The sequence below is a fragment of the Mobula hypostoma genome, chromosome 13, assembly GCF_963921235.1.
Source record: "Mobula hypostoma chromosome 13, sMobHyp1.1, whole genome shotgun sequence".
Taxonomy (NCBI): Eukaryota; Metazoa; Chordata; class Chondrichthyes; order Myliobatiformes; family Myliobatidae; genus Mobula; species Mobula hypostoma.
In genome coordinates, this window is record NC_086109.1 from 22,736,610 (window position 1) to 22,758,635 (window position 22,026).

The 22,026-nt window shown below is 39.7% G+C and overlaps 1 protein-coding gene across 1 annotated transcript in view; it reads right to left on the reverse strand.

Annotated features, from left to right (window-relative positions):
- Positions 1-16,733: 16,733 nt before the first annotated feature.
- The window catches only part of LOC134355487 (probable transmembrane reductase CYB561D1), a 131,365-nt gene continuing 126,072 nt past the window's right edge, over positions 16,734-22,026 (reverse strand). The window contains exon 6 of the mRNA XM_063065443.1: positions 16,734-21,293. Within this exon, the coding sequence (XP_062921513.1) occupies positions 21,101-21,293 (193 nt within the window). The 3' untranslated portion in view covers positions 16,734-21,100. The remainder of the gene's footprint in view (positions 21,294-22,026) is intronic.

Consider the following 22,026-nt stretch of genomic DNA (forward strand, 5'->3'; position numbering starts at 1 on the left):
CTGTTATTTACTATTTATGAACCCATGAATTTTGTCTGTTTTCTACTTTTTTTAACTCGATCGTCTCTGTCTTTTCCTGAAGTAGCACGTGCTGCTTTATTTTTAAACTCAAATATTGTCTTCGGTTTGTTTAAAGCTTCCTCATCACCACTGTTATGTTCTTGTATCTCAAATCATAAAACTAATTCAAAGGAAAACACAGAGCCAGGACTTGAATGCCTTAGTTTTGTTTTTATTTTAGTGAGGCATGCACTTATGACTTGATGGTGTGCTGACGATGCCAGTCACATATTTTTACATATAACCCATAATGAATTATTTAAATAAATAAGAATACTTAATCAAGCAATATATTTACAATATTACTCAAATATTATTGAAATATTAAATACACAATATTCCTTGTAATTGAGATCCTGAAATCCCTTGCAAATTTTCCTTGCACTCTTTCAAGTTTATAGATATCTTTCCTGTTAATAGGTGACTAATAGACTTCACCAATATCTTACACAACTTCATCAACACATCCCAATTCCTGTGGTCAATGCCCTGAGTCATTGCTGAATACATTCCAGTATGTTGCTGCCTTTCCGCAGGATATCTTTTCTTGTATCGTATTTAGATTGTGCCATAAAAATAAATCTTTTTGGGAGAGGAGTCAACTGAAATTACAAAACACATGATGAACTAATAACTGGCAAACCAACATAAATGATAGCAGGAGGAACTCAGCAGGTCAGGAGACATCTATGGAGAGGAATAACCAGTCAATGTTTTAATCCGAGACCCTTCATCAGGGCTTGAAATATTGACTGTTTATCTATTGTCTGACCTGCTAAGTTCCTTCAGCATTTAGCATGTGTGGCTCTGGATTTCCAGTATCCACAGAATCTCTTCTGTTTATAAATGAAAGATGGTGTGTGGAGGAAATCTGACATCCTGTTCACTTTGCAGAATCTCAGTGATAAAAAAAACTGTTAAAAAAATTTAATATAGCATCTCAATGAATTCAAAGCATCTCCCATACATTCCTACTCTGTAATAGATCAAATTTCAAAGTATTTCAATTTATTATCAAAGTATGTATATGTCACCATATACCACCCTGAGATTTATTTTCTTGCAGGCATTCACAGTAGAGCAAAGAAATACAATAGAATCGATAAAAAACAACACGCAAAGACTGACTAGCAAGCAATGTGCAAACTGTTTATATACTTAAAAACAAACAAACCAATAAATAAATAAATGGCTAGATAGATAAATAAATAATGCTGACAGCATGAGCAGTAGATCCTTGAAAGTGAGTCTGTCGATTGTGCTCAGTTATCAGTTCAGTGTTGAGGCGAATGAAGTAATTTGAATGGTTAAATTCCTCCCCCATTTATTCCCATTGTGTAGAATCCTCATGGGACTCTTTTTTCCTTTAATTCCCTTTGTTCTTTTCCAATAACTTCTGAAGAAACACTTGACAGTCTACCATTTCCCTCCTCTTGGCAGCTACTTTCCCCTTTAGAATGAGCATCAATGATATGATTCTGTTTGGGTTCAATGTGCTGTTGGCACCATTAAGAAACTGTTTTGGACCATCTTCATTGAACAACAATCATGGAATGAGACCTAGATCAGGTTATATGATTTAATTATCTTACCTTCTTTAGGATGTAAAATTCTGTTGACTTGCCAATATCATTAAAGATCCTGGACCAGTGATGACGCATCTGGAAGAACATCCACGCTAAACCAAAAGGCCACCTGCACAATCATCCGTGCGTTCGCCAAAGCGAGAGAAAAAAAAGTTGGCACGATATCTACTAAATGGATCTCACTTGAAAGTGAGATCCTCTTCAAAGGGAAGCACATGGCCTTTGAATCCAAAAATAGCACTACAAGAAAGGAAACAAACCCCAGCCAGCTGGCAGTTTTCTCACTTGGAAGCCTCTGTAATATAGAACATAGAACATAGAACATTACAGCAGTTCAGGCACTTCAGACCATGATGCTGTGCCAGCCTTTTAACTTACTCTACAACAATCCAATGCTTCCCTCTGTAGTCTTCCATTTTTCTGTCATCCATGTGCCAATCTAAGAGTTTTTACAATGTTCCTAATCTGCCTTTACCATTGTCCCTGGTAGGGCATTTCACACACTCACCACTCTGTGTGAAAAGCTATCCCTGACATTCCCCCTACACTTTACCTCAATTATGCCCTCTCATATCAGATATTACTACCTGCAGCTGGATCCATTGAAATCTGAGTATTCTCAGAACTAGAAATCATCCTAGAATCAAAGAGCGTGAAACTGTCAATTTAACTAGTTCCCAAATCCAGATTTCAGTATAATAGAAGTCATTTTTCAAATTACCTTCAATGCAAACAAAACAATTAAGCCACAGTTGTTTCATTTGCAATTATTAAAATGTTTGGAAAATAATTGCTTCATATGCAAAAATTACTGTTTTCTTTGAGTGCTTTCTGTTGTTTGCGGTTAGGATGAATCTCTCAATGCATGAATAATAGTGTGCAATACAAAGATTTACAAATTGGCTATTCTAGCAAGGAATCTGCCACATATTCTGAGTCAACTGGAGGCTTTCTTGGCAGCCGGTATACAACCCCACTGTGAGTCCTCAAATACTGAGCAGACTATGCTAACTCTCTCTCTCCTGCTGGTATCCCCACCTTGTGAGAACTTGGAAATGTAGACTATTCCTCTTGTGTGCCAGAGAATAGAAGAGGGAGTGGCTTTAATTTGAAAGATAATGATGCATCAGGTACTGAGAGACAGGAAATTTAAATGCATTCAGGGCCTGCCCACAGTCGTGGATCATTTAGCAATGGAAACTTTTGACTCCAGTTTGCTCCATCCTGCACCCTACAGAGAAATAAAGAGCTCACTTAACTGAAGTAAAGCAGTGGGATTGGTGCCAGTTCCAGGAAGCATTATCAATACCTAATATTCTGTCAGATAGCCAGCTATCATATAACTAAAGGTTCCATTAGCTGATTCTGAAGAAACCATTTGGACGCAACTGCATTCTGCTGACACGCCAATCACTGGCACTTAGTGAAATTGTCTGTGTCTCTCATGGATGGGTGAACTAAAGTTTATACTGTTTATGTACCTCCCCTCTGAGTGGAAAACATTGACCAAGGCTCACAAAGCAGTACAACTTTGAATTTGTGTAGTGGTATATGGTACTTACAAATACTAATCTGCTGTATCATTTAATACATGGTTCCCATTATTTTAAAATATTATTCACATGCAACTTTAATATTTGACCTTGATCACCACCACCCTAATAATCACTAGGAGGATTCATTCCCTTGTGTATGCCAAGGTTTTATAAGGCATTGGTCAGACCTCATTTGGAGCATTGTGAGCAGTTTTGGGCCCCATCTGTGAGAAAGGGTGTGCTGGCATTGAAGTGGGTCAAGAGGAGTTTACGAGGATGGTCCCGGGGATGAAGGAGCTAATATTTGAGGAGCGTTTGATGGGCTGTACTTGCTGGAGTTTAGAAGGAGGAAGGGGGATCGCTCAGAAACCTATCACATGTTGAAAGGCCTAGAAAGAGTAGAAGAGTCTAGGACCAGAGGGCACAGCCTCAGAATAGAAGGATGCACCTTTAGAAAAAAGATGAACCTAACACATTAGCTTAGACATTTTTTGCTGTATTTTCTCTCTCACTGCCTGATATAGCAAATTGGCCCCGATCGTCAATTGGATCCCAAACAATACATTGAAATTTTTTACCCAATGACTTTTCTCAACTATAGTTCCAATCCCACCATTCCAAAAATTGCTGCCAGCTTAATGTTTTGCAGGCCTCTTCATATAAGGTTCCACAATGCATGCTGAGTTCCTTCAAAAGGTGAAGGTCAGCCAGTATGGCCTGATATGATGTTCCAATGAGGAATTGATCAATACAATCAGTAGAAACAGGTGGGGAGTTAGCAGTAATTGTGCTACAACTGCACAATTACTTCCACCCTTCTTCAACATCCTATAATGGCTAATTCATTTTAGCCTGAACTTCAGGTTCAAGCAAATTAATATCCCAGTCAAATTTGCTAGTACTCTCTCTTGTTAAAATTGGCATTATGGGAGCTGCAAAGAAAAGAGTCACCAGGACTGTCACAGAGACAGCTGAGCAAGCCTCCAGATGGCTATGGATCACGACGTGTGACCCAAGGACCAGTGCTGGTGGGACACAAGCCAGGACTTGATCAACCCTGGCTGGGTCGCATGGATAAGGATGTCTGATATTGAAAGACCCGAAACACCCAATGACCCCAGATTACATCCTAGGATATATCCCCACATCAGTATAATAATATGTTTTTTTCTCCAAGATTTTCTTAATGATTAAAGGTACAGTTTGTATGATACTCAACAGACAAAATATTGGTCAAATTAAGAACACCAGAAAGAAAAAAAAATTATTGCATCTACCCTCATGCCAGCTATACCATTTGGTAAGATCATGGCTGAGTTTTTACCTCAGCTGTGCTCTCCTGGACTAATCCCACATCTTTTACGCCACATAACATCAAAATCTCTTTAAAAATGCAAAACATAGAGCAGTACAGCCAATACAAGCTCTTCAGCCCACGACATTGTGCTAACCTTTCAACCTACTCCAAGATCAATCTAACCCTTCCCTCCCACATAACCCTCCATTTTTATTTCATCCATCTACCTATCCAACAGTCTACGTAACGTCTCTAATATTTCTCCCTCTGCCACCTCCACTGGCAGGGGAATCCACACATCCACCACTCTCTGTGTAAAAATTCTACCCCTGACATCCCCATATATTTTCCTCCAATTACCTTAAAACTATGCTCTCTTGTATTACCCTTTTCCACCCTGGGAACAAAGGCACTGGCTGTTCGCTCCATCTATGTCTCTTATCGTCTCATGCACCTCTATCAAGTCATCTTTCATCATACTTCATTCCAAAGAGAAAAGCCCTCGCTTGCTCAACCTTTCCTCAAAAAACATGCATTCTAATCCAGGCAGCATTCTGCTACATCTCATCTGCACGCTCACATCCTGGCGACCAGACTGAACACCATACTCCAAAATGTCTTTTAACCAGCACTTTAGTCTCCATGGTTTTCCAGAGTAGAGAATTTAAAAGATTCACTAACCTCTAGTTGAAGAAATTTCTCCTCACCTATCCTGAATTGGCTGAACCCTCATTTTGAGGCCGTGACTCGACTGCTAGGCACCTCAGCATGGGGAAGCATTTCTTCTGCATGTATGTATCTTGCGGCAAACATGGAAGAATTGAGAAAAGAAATTACATTTTTACAACTGAGAGGGTGCAAATAAGTATAGTCAAGATAGCTGTGAGAGTCAGCAGGCTTATAAAAGATATCAGTAGACAGTCTGTCTCCAGAGATGGAGACAGGGCGATCACAAAGGTGTCAGGGATGGACCAAGTGAATTTATGGTTAAGGTGGAAGTTGCAGACAAAGTTAATGAAGTTGACGAACTCAGCATGGATGCACGAAGCAGCACCTATGCAATATAGCTCCGAAAAAGTTGGGGAGCGTTACCAGTGAAGGCTTGGAACATGGACTCTTCCATGTAGCTGACAAATACACAGGCATAACTGGGGCCCAAGCGAGCGCCCATGATTATGCTTTGGGTTTAGAGAAAGCGGGGGGAGCCCAAAGAGAAATTGTTGAGTTTGAGGGTCAGTTCCACTAGACAGAGGAGGGTGATGGTGGAGGGAACCTGGTTAGGTCTTTTGTCCAGTAGGAAGCGGAGGGCTTTTTGTTGTATAGATACTTGTTTTCTCATAATGCAGTTATTTCACTGAGTGACCAAATAAACTGATTTATTTCGAGATACGGTGCAGAACAGGCCTTTCCGGCCCATTGAGCTGCAACAATCCCAGCATCCCACCTAGCCTAACCACAGGACCACAGGACAACTTACAATGACCGGCACAGTCTTTGGAATGTGGGAGGAAACTGGAGCACCTGGAGGAAACTCAAATGGTCACAGGGAGAATGTACAAACTCTAAATTCCTTGCACTTGGTGCTGGAGTTGAACTCTAACTCCAAATGCTCTGAGCTGTAATAGCATCATGCTAACCACTACACTACAGAAGTACCCCTTATTTATTCCATACTGAAGCTCACTCCCAATACTTGCAATGCCATAGAAAAACTACCTGAATTAAGTCCAGCTTACTTATGAATATGCATAACACTGGAGTAATTTTATGTATTGCACTGTACTGCTGCCACAAAATAAAAACAAATTTCATGACATATTGTTGAAGTCAGAAGTTTACATACACCTTAGCCAAATACATTTAAACTGGGTTCACAATTCCTGATGTTTAATCCCAGAAAACATTCCCTGTCTTAGGTCAGTTAGGATCACTACTTTATTTTAAGAATCTGAAATGTCAGAATAGTAGTAGGGAGAATGAATTATTTCAGCTTTTATTTCTTTCATCACTTTCCCAGTGGGTCAGAAGTTTACATACACTTTGTTAGTATTTGGTAGCATTGCCTTTAAATTGTTTAACTTGGGTCAAACATTTTGGATAGCCTTCCACAAGCTTCTCACAGTAAGTTGCTGGATTTTGTTCCATTCCTCCAGACAGAACTGGTGTAACTGAGTCAGATTTGTAGGCCTCCTTGCTCGCACATGCTTTTTCAGTTCTGCCCACAAATTTTCTATCAGATTGAGGTCAGAAAGTGATGTCAAATCTGGTTCATCCTTGGGAGCAATTTCCAAATGCCTGAAGGTACCATGTTCAAATGTACAAACAATAGTATGCATGTATAAACACCATGGGACCACGCAGCTGTCATACTGCTCAGGAAGGAGACACATTCTGTCTCATAGAGATGAACATACTTTGGCGCAAAAAGTGCAAATCAATCCCAGAACAACAGCAAAGGACCGTATGAAGATGCTGGAGTAAACAGGTAGACAAGTATCTATATCCACAGTAAAACAAGTCCTATATCGATATAACCTGAAAGGCTGCTCAGCAAGAAAGAAGCCACTGCTCCAAAACGGCCATAAAAAAGCCAGACTACAGTTTGCAAGTGCACATGGGGACAAAGATCTTACTTTTTGGAGAAATATCCTCTGGTCTGATGAAACAAAAATTGAACTGTTTGGCCATAATGACCATCGTTATGTTTGGAGGAAAAAGGGTGAGGCTTACAAGCTGAAGAACACCATCCCAACCGTGAAGCATGGGGGTGGCAGCATCATGTTGTGGAGGTGCTTTGCTGCAGGAGGGACTGGTGCACTTCACAAAATAGGTGGCATCATGAGGAAGGAAAATTTTATGGATATATTGAAGCAAAATCTCAAGACATCAGCCAGGAAGTTAAAGCTCAGTTGCAAATGGGCCTTCCAAATGGACAATGACCCCAAAGATACCAAAGTTGTGGTAAAATTGCTTAAGGACAACAAAGTCAAGGTATTGGAGTGGCCATCACAAAGCCCTGACCTCAATCCGATACAAAATTTGTGGGCAGAACTGAAAAAGCGTGTGCGAGCAAGGAGGCCTACAAACCTGACTCAGTTACACCAGTTCTGTCTGGAGGAATAGAACAAAATTCCAGCAACTTACTGTGAAAAGCTTGTGGAAGGCTACCCAAAACGTTTGACACAAGTTAAACAATTTAAAGGCAATGCTACCAAATACTAACAAAGTGTATGTAAACTTCTGACCCACTGGGAAAGTGATGAAAGAAATAAAAGCTGAAATAAATCATTCTCTCTACTATTATTCTGACATGTCACATTCTTAAAATAAAGTAGTGATCCTAACTGACCTAAGACAGGGAATGTTTTCTAGTATTAAATGTCAGGAATTGTGAAAAACTGAGTTTAAATGTATTTGGCTAAAGTATATGTAAATTTCTGACTTCAACTGTATGTTAAACTTAATTCTGATATGGACTGAGAATGGGAAGTGGGCAGGGAGAGGGGAATCATAGTTGGGAAAAGGGGAAGGGAGAGGGGAGGGAGCGGGAAGCATCAGCGAGACATTCTGTAATGATCAATAAACCAATTGTTTGGAACCAAGTGACCTTGCCTAGTGTATCAGGGCTGGGTGAGTCTGCATCTGCGCCAATCCTGCCCCTGTACTCCTTCTCTGCCACCTCTCCCATGGCGCTCCACCTTCGTCATTCCCAACATTCTTCACTAGATTTACAAACTCACTCTCCGTTCCACGTGAACAAATACAGAACTGTGCAAAAGTCTTGGGCGCCCTAGCTGAATATACAGTAGGTGCATAAAACTTTTGCACAGTACTGTATATATATGACTACAGATCAATATGTTACATTATAGAGTTGAGGTGCCTTCTATATTGAATTGGAGTTTATAGCTAAGCAGAGAGGACTATTGTGTATTTAATAGTTGAGTGATATTCTTTGATTAAGCATTCTTGTTCATTTAAGTAATTCACTATGGGCAATATGTATTGGCATACGTCATCACATTGCCACGTCATAAGTGAGTGCTTTGCTAAAGCAGAAACAAAATTAAGGCTCACATCTCCTGAATCTGTGTTTTTCTTTCAACTAGTTTTATATTTTAGAGTTACAAAAACAGAACACGGAAAAGGTGAATAGTTTGGACTTCAGTCACTGGTGTGCAGGAGAATGAAGGGAGCTCTTACAGAGGTATACAAAATGATGATGGGTATAGTTAGCGTGAATGTTTATAGGCCTTTTCCCCTTGGGTTAGGTGAGACAAGAACTGGAGGTCATACAGTAGGGTTGTGCCAATGTGGAATGAACTGCCAGCAGAAGTGGTAGATGTAAGTTCAATTGTAACCCTTAAGTGAAAATTGGATAGGCATAAGGATGAGAGAGGTATGGAGGGCTATGGTCCAGGTGCAGGTAAACCAGGCTAGCATGGACTAAGCAGATCAGGCCAGCGTAGACTAGATGGGTGGAAGATGTACTGTGGTGCTCTCTGACTCTGTGACTCAAATCCAATTGTCCAGCAGTTAACAACAGGGCATAAATAGCCACTTGTAGGCCTGACTAAGACACTCAGGACAGAGGAAATTTTCTTTGGATAAAAGGGCAGTAGTTGAACTTTGAGTTAGAGAAGTAATGTTTTCAATTCCTGATTTTTCTGCATCTTTACAAAAGATAATAATTCCTTTGCTTTGAAGTTCTATACAAAACCTAATCTAAACATCAATGCTTCCCATTATACAGTGTCAGGATTTAGTTACAAAAGGATTTTATTAAATACTAAAATAGACAACAAAGGGAAATTGATCATCTCCATTGAACTTTTACTGTCATCTTCCCAGCAATGTTGTCCATTAGTCAGTCCACTCAAGGATTAAATTCCCACTGAGATAAAGACCTTTAAATCTTAAGTGTTGCCATAATCAGATTTGAGTTCTTTTTGAAGGGAATTTATCACTATATGAAATTTTCAATTTGGTCATGAATTCTTGTCCTGTTCCAGTACATAAACAGCATTGTGGTAAACATCGGCAAATAGTCTCACGTCTCCCAGCACCAAATCATAAACAGCCAAGAGTAAGACTACATTGACGGTCAATCCATTCAGACACTAAATAAAATGAACCAGTTACTGTAAACAGAGCAGTGCATAATTTCCAGAACATTAACCAAACAGTAAAACTATAATACCCATGTTAGAATCATTAAATCACGCAACAAGAAAAGATGCCATTCATCCCATCTGACCCATGCTGGAGATCAAGTACCCATCTTACTAATCATTGTCCCAAGCACTCTGCCAGCAACTTTTTATGCCATGGTGTTTCAAGTGCTTATTTAAATACTTCTAAATGTCATTCTCTATATCCATGGGTCATAGACATTACTGCTAAAGGGAAAAGTTGCTTAATATCTGCCATACACATGCCCTTCATAATTTGGTAAAATTAGTTTTATTTGTCATGTGCACACTGAAACCTAAGTGAAATGAACACACATTAAAAAAAGAAAATTTGTTGGGTGTGCTGCAAGTGTTGACACACTTCTGATCATGGCCACAACTTATTAACCTAGCTCATACATCTTTGGAATATGGGAGGAAACGAGAATGTCCAGAGAAAGCCCAAACAGTCACAGGGAGAATATACAGACTCCTTACAGTCAGCAGCAGGAACCCTGATCTTACTGCAACAGTGTTAAAATTATCGTTACTCTTACAATACTGCCCAGTCCCAATCAGATCACCCTCAGCCTTCTACACTTCGAGAAAAACAAAGGAAACAAGCCCAGCCTGTCCAGACTACGCTCATTGCAATGTTCAGTCCGAGGTAATATACCAGTCAATGTCTTCTACATCTGCTCCAGTGCAATCACATCTTCCTCATCATGTAGCAACCAAAACTGCACACAGTACTCCAGCACGAGGAAATCTGAAGATGCTGAAAATTCAAGCAACACACACAAAAGATGCTGGTGAATGCAGCAGGCCAGGCAGCATCTATAGGGAGGTACAGTCGATGTTTCGGGCCGGGACCCTTCGTCAGGACAGCTGTAGTCTAAAATATAATAGTATACTGTAGTGGTATCATAATCTCTATGTTCTTGAATTCTGTGCTTGGATATTAGTCATAGATGGATTCAGTACAGAAATATGCCTTTCAGCCCACCAAGTCCACACTGACCACGATCTACTCATCTTAAACATTAATCCTGTGTTTTTTAAAATTTCTCCCTACATTCTCATCATCTCTACCCATAGGAAAGCGGCATCCACCATCAGAGATCCTCACTGCCCAGACCGTGCTCTTTTTTTGCTGCTGCAATCATGGAGAAGGTCCAAGACCCTGAGGACTCACACCACCAGGTTCAGGAACAGTTACTACCCAACAACCATCAGCCTCTTGAGCAAAAGGGGATAGCTACACTCACTTGCTCATCCATTCAGATGTTCCCACAACCAATTATTTATTCCACTTGAAGGATTCTTTATCTTGTTATCTCATGTCCTTCTTATTTTTTGCTATTTATTTATATTTGCATCTGCACAGTTTTTTGTCTTCTGCACTCTGGTTGATCTTTCATTGATCCCGTTATAGTTACTATTCGATAGATTTGCTGAGTATGCCTGCAGGGAAATGAATCTCAGGGTTGGATATGGTGACATAGACAGCATGCACTTTGACAATAATACTTACTTCGGACCTTGAACAGATGCTACCACCCATCTATACTCTCGGGGCAATTTACAGTGGCCAACTAATCTACCAACCGGCACATCGCAATAACGTGGGAGGGAACTGGGGCACCCAGAGGACACACAGGGAGAACGTAGAAACTCCACACACCTAACTCCAGCATGACGGATCTAACATCGGGAGTGAACCTGTGCCTCTGGCATTATGAGACAGTGGCTCCACTATCTGCTTCTGAAGAAAAAAAAGATGGTCATATTTGGTCCACCATCAAAGACTCCAGATGCACTGTGGAGAGCATTCCGACTGGTTGCATTGCTGCCTGTTACGGAGGCTCCCTATCACAGGACTGAAAAACAAAAGATGCAGAGAACTGTAGACTCAGCGCGATCCAACATGGGTACTAGTCTCCCCACCATCAAGGACATTTTCAAAAGTTGGTGCCTAAAGAAATCGACATCCATCAAAAAGGACCCTCAACATCCAAGGTGCCCTCTTCTCGTTACTATCATCCACACTCAACATTTTATGAACAGTTTCTTCCCCTTTGCTAACAGATTTCAGAATGGTGCATGAAATCATGAACACTACCACACTATTTAGCTCTCTTTTTGCACTATATATTTATTAGATTTGCCATAGTAACCTATGGTAATTTTTTATGCATACACTGTACCACTGCCACAAAACAACGAATTTCACAAGGTAAGCTCAGGGGCCACTCTGTTATGTACAGGAGTTACCTAATAAAGTTGCTACTCAATGTATTTCTGTAGTTTCATGATCTTCAGCTGCTGTAGCCAATCCACTTCAAGGTTCAACGTGTTTTCTGTTCAGAAATGCTCTTCAGCGCACCACTGTTATAACATGTGGTTATTTGAGTTACTGTCACCTTTCCTGTCAGCTTGAACCGGTCTGGCCATTCTCCCCTGACCTCCCTCATTAACAAGGCATTTTCGCCCACAGAACTGCCATTCACAGAGTACTTTTTTTTAGTTTTTCACGCCATTCTCTGTAAACCTTAGAGACTGGTGTGCTTGAAAATCCCAGGGGATCAGGAGTTTCTGAGCTACCCAAACCTATACCAACTATATGTTGGTATACAGTAGTTGTATCATAATCTCCATGTTCTAAGCAACGTCAGGAGACTCATGTGTCGTCGGGGAGGCCAGAAAATCTTTCACTGTGGGCCCGAAGACCCAAGATCTTTGTGATCTTCGGGTACAGAGCTTGTAAAAAGCGACGAAACGGACTTTTTAACATCGTAAACCAACGGGTTTTTGTTAAGTCTCCTGCTCGCTGTGAAATTGGGGATACCTCCCTCTCCCTTATCAGGGAGAGAGAGAACCTGTGGGGTGCTGAATGCCAGATGAATTGCGATAGTCTTTGGGGTAACTGCAAGGTCTGTGTCTTTGCTATCGCTTAGCTCACGCTTGTGTGCGGTAGTGAGTGCGCTTTTTATTTTGCTGGTTGGGGAAGGGGAGATTGTTGCTCACTGCCGCTTATGCAGGGAGGGGGGAGCTGAGGGGGACCTTGGGGTTCTCATGTTTAACTGCCATTCATTCTTTGGGGCACTTCTCTGTTTTTGTGGATGTTTGCGAAGAAAAAGCATTTCAGGATGTATATTGTATACATTTCTCTGACATTAAGTTGAACCTTTGAACCATCTCATCTGGCACCAAGAATCATTGCATGGTCAAAGTCTCTTTGATCATGTTTTTTCCCCATTCAGATGTTTGGTCTGAACAACAACTGAACGTCTTGACCTTGTCGGTAAGCCATGCTTCTATGCATTGAGAGAGGATTAGGAGTCTGAGCATTCAGTCAGTATCTATGCATAGGAATAAACAGTCAATGCTTCAGGCTGAGACCCTACATAGATTGCAATCATTCTGTCCTCAGAGGGTTTTACATAAAGAGCAGTGAGATAAGACCATAAGATATAGGAACAGAATTAGGCCATCTGGCCCATTGAGTCTGCTCCACCATTTCATCATGGTTGATCCAATTTTCCTCTCAGACCCAATCTCCTGCTTCCCTCCCCCCAATCCCTTCTTGTACTGACCAATTAAGAATATACGACCATAAGATCAAGGAGCAGAATCAGGCCATTTAGTTCATCCTCCCTTGTTCTAATACTCGTGCTTTGTTCAACTGTATTTGGAAAGGCCAGAGTCAGGGTACGATGCCTACAGATTAATCTGATGTCTTCTGAAAAAGTAAAATTTCTTTTATCAGGATTATATAATGCACTATAAAGTTGAACAATGTTAAATCCTGTCTTTTTTTTAACTTGTCACCAATCAACTAATATGACAGGGATTTCTTCCAATTGTTCCAGTCAATAAGAAGTATCCCATTGCTGTCCAAGTAAATGTTAAGTTGTGTTTTTAGCAACATATTACATTGTATCAAATCTCACCATTCAGAGCTTAATCTTTGATTCATTAGAAACCACAATGATGGTGACATACATTTGGCTTTATTGGGAGAAAATTACTGTTCTGTAATACATTTTCCAATCATAAGGCATACTCCAGTCAGTTAATCCAGCCTTGCAAATCCCCTTCTGTAGTAGAACAATCGCCAGGCTTAATGTGACCCCTCAAAAGGAATGAAAATCTAATCAGATACAGAAATCTAATGCAGAGACCCAACATAATAATTAAAATTCACAAGCGTAATTACAAAGCTTTTTTTAATCTGCTCAAACTCATTCTCAGTTGAGGATGGCATCGTAACTTACACAAGGTCATCAGGACTTGATAATTTGTTTTGGTGAAAGAAAATTTCTCCCCAAGTGTAACGGATAAATTTTAATGACATTTGATGGTTGATTTCAATGCCCTGAGGATACAGAAGGTTGCACAGGGTCTTTCACTCCAAATAATCTAGGTCAGATATGCTAAATCAAGTTTGATTTTTCTCAGTCTCTGCAGAAGCCTGGGGCACAACCATTGAAGCTGAAAGTAAGAGGTAGCTGCCGTGACTCTGAAATTAAAGCATCTGATTGAGAGATGAACATTTTTGATAACTGTTGACCTGTTAATATTAGCAGGTCAACAGTCTAAATCCCATCCATTAATGTAAGCTATCCGACCTGGTTCGACAGTGAAGGAGTATTGCACTGTTAGAGATCTTATACGTGAAGCACTAAGCCCTGTCTGTTATCATACAGATTTAGACTATTCCATGGGATTATTTTGTGGATGAGTTGCAGAGTTCACTTTGTTGTCTCACCTGCACAAGGTACCTCCTAAACAACAGCGAGCAGCTTTTGAACCCTTAGAATACCCCAAGGTGTTCAGAATCAGAATCAGTGTCTTTCAGAGTGGTGTAATCTGAGGAGGAATTGATGGAAACACAAGGAAAATTAAATGGGTTAGAGTGAGAATAGTGTAAAAATAGGTCCTCGATGGTTGGTGACGAATCAGTGGACTAAAGGACCTGTTTCCATATTCTTTCTCTCTATGAACATGTACTGAGTCTTCTCCAAGGATCATCACCTTGTCATGGTGGCAAGGCTTGTGTGTTTCTGAGATCCCGAAAGTGATGCCGCCTGGAGCTTAGCTCCTGGTAGAGTCACCCACGGCAGTAAGATCAAAGGGAAGCTTCCAGATAACGAGCAGTCCAACCAAAACCTCAGTGGTGGAGCTAGCGGAAGATGTTGACACATCACAATGGCAGTGAAGGGTCCCCAGTCCTCTTGCATTCCGTGCCACTGGACCCTGATGCCAGTCTGTCAAGGATCATGTGGCGGCTGCCCGTGAATCAACCTCCCACCCAATTTAAACAAAGTCACGCATAGGCATTCTCCATTAAGGGAACAACCCCCTGGGAAAATATCATACTCAACTCGAGTGATTACACAACTATACTCAGCGAGTTCCCAGAAATACCAAAAAAAAACATCAGATTCTCTTCTTTAATGACAATGGTTATTGGGATAATTGTCCTTGAAACAGTAGCAAGATCACCCCTTCTTTCTATAGATTGGCATGCAATTTCAGAGCTCAGACCCAGCCTCAGTGAAACACCATTTTACCAATCCTGCAGCACTCCCACTATATAAAATTGATGTGTTTGACTAGAAGTCTGTTTCAACTGTTAATCAACAGGAGTGAACATTTTACAATTAATGTCAGGCTAACTAGGAGTGAGATCAAAAAAGCTGAGGATCTTGGAAGTTGATTGGGTTTGTAAGGAATATGATCAATACATTTTTGTTTGAAAAGCTTATCAAGGGGTATGGAGGTAAAGCAGGAAATGAGGCAATTTTAATGTCAGCTTCAAATTTAATAATCATACCCTCTACATTCATATCCAAATTACTTACATGTATTAATGATCAGTAAGGCTCCCAGAATCAATTGCTGTCATTACTGGTCATGTGTTTTCAATCATAAAAGCAACTGTCCACAATCATCCTCTCTCTCATATTACCTGTTGTCTTCACATCCCTTTGAAGCCTTCTGTCCAAAAATAGATTACGGCATGCTACACATTGGAAAGGCACTCTGGAACAATTTAAAATCATTTCTCTGTAAACACTTTAAAAGACTTACGTTGCTTCTTCTGTCTAATGTTCAGGAAGCATTTCAGATATTTATCTACTTTCCTTAGCTAAAAATCCAAAGCACGCTGTAACCAACAATAAAAAAAAATCTAAGGTAGATTTTTCTGTTCTTGTTAGTCTCATGAGACCATAACAAGAACAGAAAATACAGAAAATCCTCACTAGGTCATTCAGCCTCTGTGGAGATAGAAATGGTCAAATCGATGGAGGTGAGCCACCTCTCTCAGAAGAAAATTTGAATTGCAGATTGGAGTACAGCAATACAACAAACTCTAGTTCCTGTTTTTACTGCTGTTAGCATTCCAAGATTTACAGTACTTCTGATAGATGCCAAGAGACTACGTAGATCTCTGGTTATGTAAACGGATAATGAAGATAACCATTGCAGTGAAAATTGTGATAGAAGAAGACATCAATTACCATGGTAGATGGTAGATGGATGAGGGACGGGACAGGAAATAAGAAAGTACTGCATAACATTTATGGGAAAATTGATAATTTCTCCTTAATTTGACTTTGTACTAAAATGGACAATGATTTTGTTTGTTCTAATTGTGTTGGTATGTGTAAAAGTGCTGTGCAATTTATGTTTAACTTATGTTTTTTCTCGTGAAGGTTGTTCATAGGATGCTGCTGTAAGTAAGGTTTTCATTGCTCCTGTGCATATGACAATAAATTTAACTTTAACTTCAAAGGAGAAAACTAAAACTGTGATGGATATTCACTGTCCAGGGCCACAGGGACTTTTTTTTGCCAAGCTTAACTTTTTAACATAGCAGCAGACACTTGCAGAGATCAAAGAGTTGATTTTGAGTAAGTTAAACTTCCAACCAAAATTCTTTATTCAGCTTCTTGTTATAAACAGGTGCCAGTCTTCAATTCTGAAGACTGAAGTTAAAGGACAGCTTTGTAAACAGCACTGTCTACAGAACACAGAGATAGAGCTGTTTGCAATGTAAGACAATGGGATCTGTTAATTGGGCTTGAATCAAACCAGATAAAACTAGCTAAGTTACTTAGATCACAGAAGCCTATTGACCAGATTGAAACTATCACTTAGCACATCAAATAGCTAATCGATTAATCATTGGAAGATTTGTGTGCTCAGAGAGTCAACTTCACAGCATCAATTGTGGGTATCTAGGAACTCTGTCTCCAGGAGTTTTTAGACTGTTTGTGTAAAAGGGGATCTGAAAAAAAATCACATGCATGTGATATCACCCAAGTGGCAAGAAAACAATATAAATATAAGAGAGAAGTTAGGAATGGTCAAAAACAGCAAGAAGAATGACAGAAAAAATGGGGTGAGTAGAATCCATTCCTCTGCCTTTGATTTCTGTGACAGATGATTTATTTGTCTGCAACTCACTGGCATGTCTTTTTAGCGAATAAGAATTTCACCCGTGTTTTGGAAACCCCTTGTTTTAAATTATTTGTAATTTAGAAATCTGATGAGATAGAAAATCTCTGAGTCTCTGTGTTTTAAGTATTTTCCTGGATTTAAACTTGTATCACTAAAAATAAATGAACTATGTTTAAAACTACTTTGTCAGCTGAAGCAACTCTTCCTTGGTAGGGAGGGGAGGACCCATTGCTCAAATAGTGGACATTGGCAACTAAGCTCAATGAAGACGCATGGAGGGCAGGGGTTGGAGCATAGGTTACATGGTTAGCACAACATTGTGGGCCGAAGGGCCTGTAATGTGCTGTAGATTTCTATATTCTATGTTCTATGTAACTCATGGAGGATAAACAGGGAAGTGAACTAGTCTTTGAAGAGTAGGTGGTGTTGGAATTGGTTGTTTTTTTTTACATACTTATAAAAACGTATTAGTTGAATTAATATAAAACTAAAATCAAAGTTTCTGTTTTTACTGACAAAATGTGTATTTTTAAACAAACTCATATTTTTTACAATATATGTGTTTTCTTGCCACTCACTGGCAGAAACATGGTATGGTAATTACGTAACGGTTTGCCAGCTTTTCATTTTTGTTTACTTGACAGGCCCTTCCAGCTCTTCAATCCATATTGCTCAGCAGTTTCCCCAATTTAATCCTAGCCTACTCATGGGACAATTTACAATGACCAACATGGGAGGGATGCGGAGCACCCGGAGGAAACCCATGTGGTCATGTAGAGAATGTACAGATACCTTTCAGGCAGCGTCAGAAATTGAACCCAGGTTACTTGTACTGGAAAGAGTTGTGCTAACCACTAGTTTTTAATTAGCTAAGCGTTAGCATACTAAATTGTGAATTGTGTGAACCTTGATCGTCATTTCTTATCTAAGGAATTTGTCTTAACCGAATGATAAAGATGATAAATTTCTCAAAGGTACCATATTTTTCTTTTGCAAATTTCATCTGGTTTGCATCGTTCCTTTGTTTAATCTTTTAAAATAAAGGATCATTGAAAAAACAAGTTTTCACTCATTCTTGGACTCCTAAAAGAGCCTGAGGATCAGAAAATCACCAAGATCTGTCAGTGGTTACAGTATGGTCTCCCTTTAGTGATTGAACCTGTAGCTATCTATATCAAATAGAGCTTAAGATCTCTGAGTTTAGAACGTCATGGTCAGTAAACCCAATATCGTCACAAAACTAGAGACAAAGTTCTGGTATTAGATTTAACCAACAGTATACTGTACATGGAAATTTTAACATGGGGGCAAAAAGCAGATTATTCAGGCAGCTGCATCACTTATATCATATTTAGATTAGGTTAAAATTATTTATTTTTAATGCATTAATCACACAAAGGTGTTATGCCTATGTTTTAAAATGTTTGTCCCTGCATCCTCGTGAAGTTGCACCATCAAAACATTGGATTGGGCGCTCGCATCACCATTCACTTTAATGCAACTAGCAAGTTCCCCAGTCTGCCATGATCCTATAGAGAGGTGGAGCAGCCACAAAGCACAGAACTATTCATACTTATTGAGGTCTTTACCTTCTTAAAACATATTGCACTAAAATTGGAGAATTCTATTTGACTTGAATTACCTTTGCTGGGACAATGCAATATAATAATGAAAAAAACAATTCCTCTCACAGTCACACTAATATGTAAGAAAAATCTTATTGCTGGCAGCACTGAGCACAGACTGAAGCATCAGTACATTGATTCCTTTAAGTTGCTGATGCCTTCGATCTGTGGTTTAAAAGTTGCCACTGCCCATAGGAACACATGGTGTAGATAGCCCACTCAGTACGTATATCAAGGTTATTATTATCTGGAGACCCAGATGCCCTGTTGCTATCCTTCCTCTCTCCACTCCATCACCGCACTCCACTTCTCTGCTTTTTCTCCCATTATTTTCAGTTTTAGATGACATAGTGTGAGGCTCTTCAATGGCTCTGACTTACTTTCAATGTCACCAACACATGAGTAATGACAATTGCTTCTTACTTAAGTAGGTTGGGGAATAACACTTAAGGAGAGAGAACGACTATAACAATTTCTTAGAAGAAGACCACCCCACTTCTATGATATTTTTGTTTGACATACAATATTTATGTTTATTTTTATTTGGCAATGAGGTAGGTGATTAGTGGCACCCATTTAGTACACCAAAAATGCACAAAGTACAATTGAACATCATTTGTGGCTCCAGCACGGAAAAGGGCTGCTTGACCCAATGATTCACTATTGGCATTTAGGATGTGCAAATGCCTTCTCCTAAGTCTTTTCAACTCTATTCATCATCAGTTCTCTAAAATGTCATTTTCCTTTGGATATCTTTGTGCTATATGTCACCCTATGGAAGCAGTAGATTACAAATTCTAAACATTCTTTGGTCAAGTAACTTGTTCTGAATTTATTTGTGACATTTACAACATCAATTTCTGAATTCCCATTGACTTGGTACATTTTCTCTGGAACTATTTTATCAAACCACTCCAGCATTTGAAAAACCTTAATTAGGCCCCTTCAAAGCTTTTTCTTCTTACCCTGTGCAAAAAAAAAACCTCAAACTGTACAGTGATTCAATATTTCCTTCTGATTTTGTAATCTTTCACTTGCACCAATCTTGCATACTTTCCTTCATTTATCCAGTACACATAATCAGACCAATTCCAGTCACTTGACAAGTCCTTCCTGTCACATGACAAATTTACATTGCAAGCCAGCTTTAATTAAGCTGTTTTGCACATTAACCATTGCCATATCAGTGATTTTTAACAATATTAATGTGGTTTTCACAAAAGAAGTAGTGTATAATCAAATTTCAAAGTAAATTTATTATCAAAGTACATTTATGTCACCATATACAACCCTGAGATTCATTTTCTTGTGGCATTCACAGTGAATCCAAAAAACACAATAGTGACCAAGAAGGGGTAACTACAATGACACTCTCCCGTTTAACTTGGCAAAAGAGCTTTGCAACTGTCACAGATAATCATTGAACCATACTTACTGGGGAGATCTCATTGAAACCTTTTGAATATTGAAAGGCCAAGAAAGAGTAGATGTGGAAAGGCTGTTCCTCATGGAGGGAGAGTCTAGAACAAGAGGGCACAGCCTCAGGATAGAGGGGCGCCCTTTCAAAACAGAAATGTGGAGAAATTTCTTTAGCCAGAGGGTGGTGAATTTGTTGCCACATTCAGCTGAGGAGGCCAGGTTGTTGGGTGTACTTAAGTTAGAGATGGATAGGTTCTTTATTGGACATGGCATTAAAGGTTACGGGGAGAAGGCAGTAAACTGTGGTTGAGGAGCTGAAAAAAAGGATCAGCCATGATTGAATGGTGAAGCAGACTCGATGGGCCAGATGGCCTAATTCTGCTCTTATGTCTTATGGTCTTAATCCATGAAAGATTGCACCTGACAGAAACTTTGCAAATACGTAAAAATCAAAACAACAATAATTAAATAAGCAATAAATATTGAGAACATAAGATGAAAAATCCTTGAAAGTGAGTCCATAGGATGAGGAAACAGTTCAGTGATGAGGCGAGTGAAGTTATCCCCTCTGGTTCAAGTGCCTGATGGTTGAGGGGTAATAACTGTTCCTAAACCTGGTGGTGTGGGTCCCGAGGCTCCTGATGGCAGCTGTGAGAACAGAGCATGGCCGGGGCGGTCAGTGTCCTTAATGATGAATGCTGCTTTCCTGTGACAGTGTTCCACTCACTGAAGGGGAGGACTTTACCCATGATGGACTGGGCTGCACCCACTGCTTTTTGTGGGGGTTTCCATTCAAGGGCATTGGTGTTTCCATACCAGGCCGTGATGCAACCAGTCAATATACTCTCCACCACACCTCCGTAAAAGTTTGTCAAGGTTTTAGATGTCATGCCAAATCTTCGCAAACTTCTAAGGAAGTAGAGGCCTCCACGCTTTCTTAATGATGGCACTTGTGTGCTGGGCCTAGTACAGATCCTGGATTATGTCGCTCTTCTAAATTGATATCAAAGTTCCTACTGTCTTCCATATCAAACTTCGAAACTGGCTCAAAATGCCCCTTCCTTCTTGCAGAAATTGATAATTCAGCAAAAGTCTTCCGAATTTCAAAATATATTATTTGAAATAAACATCTAAACAAAACAATATAATAAACAAAACTGTTCATTAAATCTCTCTGCCTCCCTGCCTGTCTTTCCTCTAAAATTCACTTAAAATGTGTCTCTGTAACCTGTTTTTGGTCATTAATTGATTAGCTCTGTAAGTGTCCTCATTATCTGATTTTCTGAGGATACACTTGAAGTATTTTAGTACATTAGAGACACAACATAAATGCAATTCATTCCACCCCGCCCCCCCATCAAGCCAATAAACCATGAGTGTATTCATCGCCATACCTTTCCCCTTTCATTATCCCTCACCGAAACCTAGCTTCAGTGCTGTTTATACAACACAAGCTCCAAATAATCAGGTCTAACCTGATGTTAACACAGCTCATTTTGATGGAGTTAAGTGTCAATATGTAGTAATGTAATCACTGCTGTCAACACCGCGTAGAGCGAAGTCTAGATTCTCTTTTTAAATCTTTTACAAGTCTCCTAGCAACCGGGACTGTTCAGTGTGGGAGCAAAGGTCAGCATCCTGTATCTATGTAAACAATGCAGCCAGACAAAAACTCACAATGACTTCCACCATCAAAGAAAATGTGTCTGCACATTGCACAATAGCAGTAGGTCAGGCAATCTGGGGAGCTGAACTATAATCCAAATAGATGAATTTAAGTCATATCGTGGCAGCTCGGGAATTTAAATTCAATTAATCAAATAAAATCTGGAATTAAGCCATTCTGTTGATTGTTCTAAAAAC